General features: G+C 37.7%; 1 protein-coding gene across 1 annotated transcript; it reads left to right on the top strand.

Moving 5' to 3' along the window:
• Positions 1-2,042: 2,042 nt before the first annotated feature.
• lrit3a (info leucine-rich repeat, immunoglobulin-like and transmembrane domains 3a) lies at positions 2,043-8,453 on the top strand. Its single transcript, XM_004553616.3, has 4 exons — positions 2,043-2,348; positions 3,646-4,112; positions 5,986-6,291; positions 6,428-8,453. The coding sequence occupies exons 1-4, from the start codon at positions 2,233-2,235 to the stop codon at positions 7,447-7,449; spliced, it is 1,911 nt and encodes a 636-aa protein (XP_004553673.1). The 5' UTR covers positions 2,043-2,232; the 3' UTR covers positions 7,450-8,453.
• Positions 8,454-11,362: the final 2,909 nt, after the last annotated feature.

Below are 11,362 nucleotides of genomic sequence, written 5' to 3'. Positions count from 1 at the left end.
CCATTGGTTTCTTGTGTCCAGTTTGTTTTGATATGAACCAACTATACAGGTAGTAGCACAGGATTTTAAAGAGTTACAATATGAGACAAAAATATAAACTCTTGCTTTACAGTGAATCTGCAAGTACAGCCAAGAGGATTCACTAAATGATCAAAGAGTAAAGAACACTAATAAAGGTAAGAAGAAAATCAACTCAGCAATTACATTATACCACTAGATGTCATGCTTTATTCTTAATCACTTCAAATAAAAAATGAATAACAACCTAAACGGATTGTTAAGCTACTAAACACTGACCATGGAATCATACTAGCATAAAAAAGACACCTAACTCAGAGGATGTACTGGTGTTTTGTTTACACATAACAGACAATGTAGGAAAGAACTAATTTTAAATTGAATCTTTAAACACTTGGTTACTAGCAGAAACATAATTTGTTTCATTTCTTTAGGTTAATCTACAAAAATACCAAAGACAACAAAGTTTGACAAGTGTAAAATTGTATTTTTGCACTGACAAGGTGATTCCTAAAGAGCTATTACCCCAAATCTTTTAATCAAAAACGTATCATACCTTGGCATGGGGGGCAGAGAGTCCTTAAAGGAATGTGATAAAACCAGAAAAATGTAGGACAAAAGAAAAAGTGGCACACCTACAGCATAATGAACAGAATGCAAAAATCATGTCCTTCAGAAATTGGAAACAATCCAGCAAAGACTTGACACACGACCTGAGAGATTTATCTGGCACATCTTCAGTTGATCCATCTACTGTTCACTGAAGCCTAATGAGAAATGGTTTCAGTGGAAGGGTGGCTACCTAGAAGCCATTCTTAAGGGAAAAAAACAGGGAGAAAAGGCTGATGTATGCCAAATTACACAAGAATTGTACAGAATATCAGTGGATAAAAGGTCTCCTTGAGTGATGAACCCAAATCTGAAATTGGTTGGAATCACGCTCGAAATGTATGGAGGAGGTCAGGAGAGAGGTACAGCAGAAAAAACAGAAAGTACTGTGAGATTTTGATCCGTCATGCAATACCACCTGGAAAACACCTGACTGACAAAGGTTTCATTTTTCACCATGATAGCGATTCCAAACCCACTGCCAATGGAGTAAAAGTGTACTTGGACAGAAAAAGCATACACAATGGCACACCATCAGTCACTACATGGTCTCCCCAGAGTGTGCACCTCAGCATTACTGAAGCGGCGTGGGATCATCTTGACAAAGAATAGAACAAAAGGCAGCCAACATCCAAAGTGGAGCTTTGGGTGTCCTTCAAGACACCTGGACACTACTTAAAGAAATGACAAGAAAGCTTGCCTAAAAGAGTTCTGGCTGTGTTAAGAATAAAGGTGGTCATACCAAGTATTGACTTTGAAGCTAGTTAGAATTGTACACACAGTTTTTTCAACTATATTTCCATGTATGTTTAATAAATCACTGTACCTATTTCAGGTTTACCTGGCAAAATGTAAAGAGATGAGAGGTGGCTCAAGCCACCGCTCAAGCCCTTTGCATAGTATTATATCAGCATAATGACTACCAGAAAATGTATGTCTTAGAATGACATACAAAAACATTAAAAGCAACCCTTGATTAACAGACCACTAGAAAATACTGTCTGAAAATATGAAAGCTTGCATTACTTCAAACATATCTTCAGCAGACAGGTTGAATTTGGCCACTACCTAAAGCTACTGATCCTCCCAGTGAGGCAATAAATCATATCCAAGATTACATTTTACACCCTGGTGCCAGACAGAATTCCCTCAGTCTAAAATATGGCCTCCAGCTAAATGACATATTAGTATTTGAGGAATCTCTTCAGTTAAAGGAGTTTGCATCAGATTTCATGAACATATCCACAGTGTTATCTTAGACACAGGCTGACAACAGAGGGACAAATCAAACTGCCTTATAAGGTGAACATCTTTCCAGAACTGGCTAGCGTGCCACATTGGTTAGCTTCCGTGACCCTGTCAAGCCTAAGAAATCCTTCACTAATCCCACCCCTCCTTCCCATCCCCCCGGTCAATCTGACAGGTCACCTGTATTAGATCCTCAGCCTACCGCTGCCTCTTATGTACTTTTAAAGCTCTTTTAATTTGTTTCTATTTGTTTTTTTTGGAGTGGGAAGAATAATCCTTTAGTCTCTCAAGGCATCCGAATGTCTTTTTTCCTGAGATCCCCTCGATGTGAGCATTTTGGGTGCATTCAGTGACATCATGCGACGACTTCTGTGCCTGCATGCATTCCTATGCTGCCTCACTATGGCTCATCCGTTCTGTCCATCCCAGTGTACCTGTGTTTTTCATGGACGCACCGATGGAACAGGAACCAGGTAAATAATACTTTGTGGATACATAAACTGTACGTGGCACATTTTGAAAATCTAAAAATGAAGGACAATTTTTCAATTTATGAAGAGTTTACGTAGCCTGCGAGTGTCCCTAATTAGGTCATCTTGTGAAAGGATAGTACTTTTTACTTGTAAGAACTTAACTTAACTATATGCCACCTTCAGTGCTCTTATTCTAAATAAGTAAATGTATAGCAGAAAGTTATATGTTCATGGGGATCATTTACATGCGTACTTATGGTATATGTAAAAACCACCCCCAAAAAATCCTAACTGGATAACCAGCAACCAAAAAAGATAAAGTCTTATATTTACTATGCGCTAAGAAAAGCAACTGTTTCTCAAGCATTTAATTTAATTAACTCTTCGCAGTGCAAAATGTGCAGGCCGTATTGATCCGTAATAACATAATGTATGTTACCTGGCATAGCACCGAACTATTTATAGGGCTACCTGAGAAAGACCTAATGACCCCCAGCATAATTAGTCCTATTAGTACTATACCAATAGTAGATAAAAAAAAGTTAATTGTGGAAGAATCACTTTGTATATACGGATAGATGACAAAAATCAGATATTAGTCAACCTCATGCTTCCCAAACTATTGAAATGCACCTTACTACTGATTTTACAAGTCTCTCAAACTCCACTGAAGTTATGGAACATCATTCCTCTAAAATATATTGCCTCAGATATAGTTTGGTGCTTTGTTTAATTAGGTCAAGAATTGATGACTAGAAAGGCCATGCACTGCACAATTCCCATCAATTCATTGACTGATGCATGTGAGGAAGTCAAGCTCACAGGACAAATCATAGAATGACTGCTAAAAGAAGGCTATAATAAGAAACAGCTATGTATTCATTTGTCATAACAACTCCTTCTAAGGGAGGCTAGTACAGGATAACACAGCCAAAAGATCCTCTCACTGTACAGACCAAGAGTTATGGTTTTTCCTTGAATATGTCACCTGTCCTTATATCCATGACTACAATTGATTGCAAGATTTCCACCAAGTTTACCAAGTCTCCTTGGTAACTACAATTATGTCAATTAAAGCATCATACATTGTGATATAGTGTAGATTGTTAGAACTGGTGTATGTATGAACGAATCAAGGGATGTATACCAGTGTTACACCTATTTGAAAGATCAGTGTTTCCTTAAAACATCTGTATCTGTATTACTCTTCTTAAAACAGGCATTAGCTGTTAATAGGAGGAGATCATAGAGATGAGATAAATCTCACATGAGATAAATTTCTGTCTTTGATTTTCAGATCTGTACTGTGCAATGACCCAGACATGTCTGACATCCCCGTCAATGTCCCCGTGGACACAGTCAAACTTCGTATTGAAAAAACTGCAGTACGGCGAGTCCCAACAGAAGCTTTTTACTACTTGGTGGATCTACGATACCTCTGGATTACCTATAATTCCATAACCTCAGTGGATACTGGAAGTTTCTACAACCTAAAAGTGCTCCACGAGCTGAGACTGGATGGAAATATGATCTCAATGTTTCCATGGGAATCTCTCAAAGAGATGCCAATGCTGAAGACACTGGATCTTCACAACAACAGAATTAATAATGTTCCCACCGAGGCAATTCCTTACCTCCGCAACATTACCTACTTGGATCTATCCAGCAACAAATTAACCACCCTGCCCTCTGAGCTCATGGACATATGGCCACCATTTAATGGTCTACCTGTATCTTCTAATGCCTCCCAGAAAGTAGTATTAGGTAAGAATAAAATGCTCTGTCTGACTTGGTTTGTAGGACACTTTTCGGGTTATTTGTAATTACTCCAGGAACTTCTTTCTATCACCTGTTAATCTAGCCAGATTTGTTCTCACTGAGCAGTAGTGTCTGCCAGGAAAAAGTCAAATGAGCTTAATCTAAGCAGTGGCAGAGCTTACATTAAATGTACATTATTGCCTGATTAACTGCAAAATAATTAACACAATACAAGTGCATGTGTGTAGAAAGAATCAAAGAGAGAAAAGAAAAGAAAGAAAGAAAAACAAAGTAAGAAAGTTGAATTAATTTGATCACTCTATGGAAAAAAAGCTACTTGTAGTATAATCTGTGATGCATATCAAGTTGTTACAGATAGACTAAAGCCAAACCCCTTAATGTGTTTATGGGCTGTTTCCCTGCCTTTAGCGGTGCTGTAGTTTACTTGTCAGGAACAAGTTTAGACCTGTGTTGTCTGGGTCAAAGCCCAGAGTTCAGATTAATAATCCAGTGGCCTTGTTTTAACTGTGGTTAAGTCTGAACCGTTTGTCTTCTAGAAACCACCCGTGTCAGAGCTTTAACCTGAAGATTCACATTCACAAGTTCAGACACAGTGCACACAAGGCTTAACTGAAGTTTTAAACTTCAGGTTTCAGGTTTATATTCAACAAAAAGTTTAGAAATATTGGAATAACATAAATAATTTCAGACCGTTTTAATGTATGTTATTTGAAATAAATGTTGGATCAATTTACTTACTTACACTAGAAAAACTGGCTACTGACAGAAAAAAATAACCCCACATGAAATTGGAAAACAGACAGTCCAACCTGGTATGACTGCACACAAATGCCAAATATCAAAAGACATGAAACTAACAACGTAACACTATGAAAGTACGTAAACACAAATTCAACTGAGCCATCAGATATGTGGCAGTGCTAATAATTGTGCAAAATCACACGCTGTTTATTTTTTATTTAGTCTTTTCTTCTTTTGTATGCAAGTGAATGAATGTCTCTTGTACCTTCGGAGCACTGACAGTCTGAGGTTAGGGCCAGAAAGTTTATCCATGCCAGAAGAGCCCCTGTATACCTGAAGGAAATACAGGATTAAGTGACAGGAAAAAATGGGCCATGCACAGGAGGAGAACTTCTTTAGTGTATCATAAAAGTACTTTCTGTTAATATTAAATAGGAGCTATGCTAAACTTTATTATTTTGAATTAAATGCCAACTACACACAGACTTTCAGAATGTCATTAATGATGAATTGTTATCAACAACTTTATTTTCAACATGCAATAAATGTGCAATTTACACAAAAGTCTGTAGTTCTCTTAAGCTGGATTACAACTATGTTTTTAGTGATTGCTCGATATTTGTGCTAACACACCAAGCTAATGGAAAAAGTACGCTACCACAAACTGGAGGAAGGGCAAGCACAGCTTAGGTACTTTGCCACTGTTAAGACAAACTAATCTGCTTAATGGGCTTTAGTATCCATTGGTACATGTGCTCACCTATTGTGTGCACCAGGTGTTTACAGTGAGCTGTAAAGTAAACTTCATTACTCGCTTATGAAAGGCTTCCTTCCACAGTTCAATTATTATGCCTAAATTAAGACTTTAAAGCCAAAAAGAGAACTAAAAATACAAACGCATTGTACGCTGATGAATAGCATCAGTGTAATTTGTAGTTTTCTTTATAACACCATACTCGCTGCAGCTCTTTGAAAAGTATTGCTAGAGCTCAATGTGGACTTCTAAAAACTTCTCATAAATGTGACTTTATTATCTTTTGCCCTTTCACTGCTAGAATACCATCTCCACTTTTCTTAATGTTGAATCATATGTATCCTTTTTTCTTTTCTTCTTAAGGCCTCCAGGATAATCCATGGTTCTGTGACTGTAAAATCTCCAAGATGATTGAGATTTCCAAAATGGCTGAGACACCAGTAATTTTGATGGATCTATTTTTGACCTGTGCTGGACCAGAAAATCTTTCAGGTGTTCTTTTTCAGCATGCTGAACTTGAAAACTGCGTAAAACCATCAGTGATGACATCTGCAACCAAGATCACATCTCCTTTGGGCAGCAATGTTCTCCTACGATGTGATGCTTCAGGCTTTCCAACACCAACACTTTACTGGGCTAAATCTGATGGCTCACCAGTCAGTAACACAGGTAAATATTAAAGCTCTAGGAAATCATAATTTATCCTGTTTTTACGGTTTGGGCATTTTAGCTGCCTTGAGCCTCATTCAAAGCTTCACAGTGATATATGACATATAGCTATTTCTGCTTTTGTTCCACTCTACAGTCCAGGAGTCACCTGGAGATGGCATCAGATGGTCCATCATGAGCTTGCATGGGATACTGTACAAGGATGCTGGTAACTACAGCTGCAAAGCTAAGAATGTCGCCGGCAGTGTGGAAGCCACCATTTCTCTCACTGTTGCTGGTACCATTGGCACTACTGTCCCCCCACAAAGACCTGGCATTGACACTGGGCCAAGCAGTGTGGGCACAACAATAGTTCCACCAACATTCATTCCTGACTCATTTATGTCGACAGTTCTCCCAAGAGCATCAACAATTGCTTTTTATAGAAAGTTAAAGCCTACCCCTAGCAATGGTTTACAAAAATCTAAAGTTAAGCAATCAAAAAATGAGCAAGGAAGCAACGTGACAAAGCTTGCAGCCGATGAAAAAAGCAAGAAAAGCGATACATCAAAGTCTATTAGGGACCTAAAGATTGTTGAGGAAACAGCTGACAGTGCAGTGTTGCTCTGGACTGCAGATGGGTTACCAAATGATGCTCCACTTACAGTGGTATATTCACCCTATGGTGAGGATGACACTAAAAGGACAGTGGAGACTAATGCTGGCAGTGGAAAAGTACTCCTAGATGGACTGTCGTCTGGGATGAGGTATTCAGTTTGCCTTGTAGCAAAAGGTGCTGCTGCTGGAAAAGATCCCTGTATTGATTTTTACACACTGGACAATGTCGAGGATGGTGGGCAAAACCAACTTTTCATCATCGTAAGTGGCATTGCCTGTGCTTTGGTTTTACCTCTTATTATCCTGCTGCTCTACAAGATTCTCGCTCTTTATTGCAAGGGACGCAACACCGGATTGAATGAAGAGGACCTTGAAAAAGAAAGCTATGTCAAGTTTGAGACAATATCAATGAAACAAAGAAATCTGAACTCTCACCCAACTGAGCTTTGGGCAAGGAGACCAACTAATGAATCAGAGCGAATGCTGCTGTGTTCCAGATCAAGCATAGACTCCCAAATGACCTATAAAAGTGACAGTTCTCGGTCTGAATATCTCTGCTAAAGCAGGAAGCCATGGTAAATGTTCACGCACCATGGTAGTACCACATTATATGAGATACTCTTTACACGCCTTTTGTGACATTGATAAAAATTATCAGCTATATAATTGTTCATAAATATATATTCATTTAATTACATCTGCTCTGGATCAGAGAATTAAACCACCACCATAAGAAAAGTCTTACTACTTGGTAGTCAGGTAACTTTCCATTGCAGTTATTTTGTGCTAACAAGACCAGCTCCCAAGTTAAACTAGTTAAACTAGTTAAACTAATGGGAAAGAAAAAAAATTGCATGAATCATTGCATGTATATTTTAACAATTTAAAAGTTTGGTAACTGCCCTAAAACTACATTGTTTTTCTCAAAGATAAACCTTCAAGTGAACTTTCCCGAATCTCAATTGTACAGTTGCATGGACTGACTTGATTTTAAGTGGTTCGGCTCTTGTAAAGTAGATTATTTGGGGGCAGGATATGTGCCAAACAAACATTTTTTTGCCATTACTATTTAAATTCAGGATTTTTTAAGTGGTCTGTCACTCCTTTGTAACAGCTCTGGTTATGAATTTATTTTGAAAGGCTTTAGCATAGTTAAAGAACCTTCCCCAGACAATATATTTATGATTTCCTTATTTTTAAAGCCTTATATAACAAAATAAATTAAATGTCACTACAGCACAACACATGGTTATAAATGATATCATACAAGTAATTAGCTGTATATGATCTTTGATGTCTTTTTTGATGCCAAAGTTGCAAAGTGTCAGGTATGAATATTGTGATAGTGTCAGAGAAAAGCCCAGATTTTTCCATAACATTTCCATGATCATGTTGGCTTTAAACATTAAGCCAAACGTTGCCTTTATAGAAAAGTACTGTCAGTGTGTTTGTACATAACGGACTCATTAATATTGCCACTTTATATGACATGATGTATGTATCTAATTGTCTATAAATGCACTGTGCATTTGTTTTTAATAAACAGAACAACTGTGGAATTATAAGTTGGACATATTACTACACTATATGATCTGCGTAGATAGGTGTAAAATTTTCACATGAAGAACGCATCTCAAAGCAATTTTCCAAAACCTAACAAACTGGTTAAAGAAAAGAAAAGTTGTTGATGGATTTTAATACATTTGCTTTAAATTACTATATGTAACAATATATGTCTGTATGGTATGCTTAGTGCACATTTTTAAAAAGTTTAGAAAGACATTTTAAATGTGATAATTCAATTATCAACAGGCCGAGGTAGATTTCTTTGACAAAATCAACAGGTCACAGCTGCCATTTACTCTGATCTGAACAGTCACTGGATTAAATCCTGTTTTTCTACGATACTTCTACGTTACCAGAAATAGGAGGTTGCAGAATTATAGCCTGTTGACTGCAGATGTACTGCAAATGTCAGCACTATGTCCAGGCATATTATACTCATGAATAGGCTTTTTGTGTAGGTGTGTAAAAATTATTATATGTGTTGTGGGGTCTGGTAAACGTAGAGGCATACAACGAGTGGCACCTGAACACACAATATCCTGCACCGGCTGCATGAATGTCTTCAGAAAATCAGGATGTCTTCTTGAATCAATGATTCAGAGATTAAATCCTTTGCAACTCCATCCTTACCTGGCACAGGTGATAAGGCAACATCAGGTAAGCTGGCAATTGATTTGCCTTCACCACTGGAAAAGCAGGTTTTACCACTGGACTGTTAAAACTGATGTATAGCATAAGCACTAACTTCAGGGCATTCACACTCCTCAGCCACACTGAAGAAGAGAGTCCACCTGTTAGTAACTTCTGATAAGGGAGAAATAAAATTATTTTGGCCCATAGATAACTGAATCAGCTCTTTACCCTCTCAGAGATGTGTGAAGGTGCATGGGTGTTTGCCCAACCACTCTACATGTGCTTTATGAACTTAAAGAAGGGATATGACTATGTGCAGAGTGGGTGGGGTGTCCTGGGGTGGGTATTTTTGGTGTATGAGCTATTTGTTGCATTGTTATGGACTACTACAACAGTTTCTGTACCATTTTAGTGAGAGTATGGTTTTTCTTTTCCAGTACAAGTCAAATCTGTTCCTGGTGGGAGTTGGAATCTGCCAGGGCTACACTTTGTCACAGATTCTTTTCATAACATTTATGAACTTTTACAGAATATCTAGGAGTAGCCAAATTATGGATGCATTTCTCTTTGGCGGCCTCGGGATAACCTATTTGCTTTTTGCGGAAGGTTTGGTTCTTTGGTTCATAAATCTTATGGACAGAATTTTTAGGCACAGCCAAGTAGTGGAAGATATCTAGTGTGTGGCCTCAGGATCAACTCTTTGCTTTTTGGAGAGGATGTGATCCTGATGGATTTATCAAACAGTGAACTGTAGCTCATACTGGGGTTGCTTGCAGTCTAGCACGAAGGAGCAGGGAAGAGAATTAGTACCTCGAGGAAAAGGCTGAAATACCCATTTGGGTTGAAGTTACTGCCCCAAGTGGGAAAACACCACAAAACTCCCATTTGTTTAAAGAGGATTCAATTCTAGAATCATTTAAAGAGTCTTGGAGCATGGCTCCAGTGTTCTGCCAGTAATTTGCTTTATAGACACAATGTTTGATAGTGTGTCTTCTCCTAGTACAGTGTCTCACAATGTATTAGACTAGGGTTTGATAAAGGGGCAATATATGCTGATAAAATGTGGCTAATATTGTAACTGTAGCCAATAACCAACTCTAGATTTACATTTTCTGTCAGATTTAAACCAAAAAAAAAAGAAGTAATATCTCCCAGTTCTTGAGTCCCAATATATCTTCTAAACTTAGTGTGTTACAAAAGACTGTCATTATGATAATTACTCCTTGAGGGTTTTGTTTTCAGCTCTTAGTGAAGATGCTTGCTTTTGTAAAGTCTTTAGTAACTTTGGAGGTTGAAATCCAAATTAGCAGTTGCAATAAGTGTTCATTAGGCTACATTAGGCTAATGCAAGGAAGAATTTTCTCGCCAAGAACAATAGACACATTACATCTAACTGTACAGTAAGGCCAGAAGAAAGAGGATTGCCATATTGTTGTTCATTTTTTTTGGGGGGGGGGGGGGAGAAGATTTTGGTTCCTATTTTGCAGTTATGTTATTATTAACATGATTATGCTAGTATGGAAGCAAACACAAGCATCTGAGCTTTTGTTTAGCTCCCTACATCATGTACTTCTAGAGGTTTCACTGCAGTATTTTTATAACTTTTTGTCAGATGTAAAACTTCCAGTCACTCCCATTTGGTTTTTTTTTAGTTTTTTTTTTTTATATTTTATATTTTATATTTATTTTTACTTTTTATTTCTTTCTTTATGTATGTAATAGAGCTGCCCTTATGAAGGCCATGCTTTTGCATGCAATACACAAACTACTTCACCACCAGATTGATCCTGTGTAACTGACACAGAATTACCAAAAAACAAAACACGAGCAGATGCAGCAGCGATGTTAACATGTAGTAACACACTATAGTTCTCTTTTTCTGGCAACATAAATATGTATTGCAGCAAGGGAATTGGAATTTTCTGGAACACTACTATGGTGTGGATGTAACCAGCATAATCTGTGATGTCAGCTGTGCTTCTGTCATTGACATAGCTTGTTTTTTTTTTTTTCACAAGCAAAATGAATACATGGTTGACTAGAACAGGCAAAGGTTTTAATGACAGCTGTCAGAGTAAGGCAAAAAGGCTGAGAGCACACAGCTGAAAAAACAGACAAAACAAAAAGATGAATCAAGAGATCAATAGAGACGTGACATCGGGGACGTCTTTAGTTTCGTTATAGGTGCTATTTACCTGAGGTGCTTGAAAAAACAACAACATTGAGACAGACCAACTGAATGTGACATGCACAAAAATACTGAAAATTGTTGACA

The sequence above is a fragment of the Maylandia zebra genome, linkage group LG2, assembly GCF_041146795.1.
Source record: "Maylandia zebra isolate NMK-2024a linkage group LG2, Mzebra_GT3a, whole genome shotgun sequence".
Taxonomy (NCBI): domain Eukaryota; kingdom Metazoa; phylum Chordata; class Actinopteri; order Cichliformes; family Cichlidae; genus Maylandia; species Maylandia zebra.
The sequence above is the reverse complement of the archived record's forward strand: the minus strand, read 5'-3'. Positions and strand labels throughout refer to the sequence as shown.

Excerpts from the sequence above, each read along its gene's own strand:
- lrit3a (XM_004553616.3), top strand. The coding sequence starts at position 2,233 with ATGCGACGACTTCTGTGCCTGCATGCATTCCTATGCTGCCTCACTATG. Across the intron at positions 2,349-3,645 it reads ACCGATGGAACAGGAACCAG|ATCTGTACTGTGCAATGACC; the intron begins GTAAATAATACT and ends TTTGATTTTCAG. Across the intron at positions 6,292-6,427 it reads CTCACCAGTCAGTAACACAG|TCCAGGAGTCACCTGGAGAT; the intron begins GTAAATATTAAA and ends TCCACTCTACAG.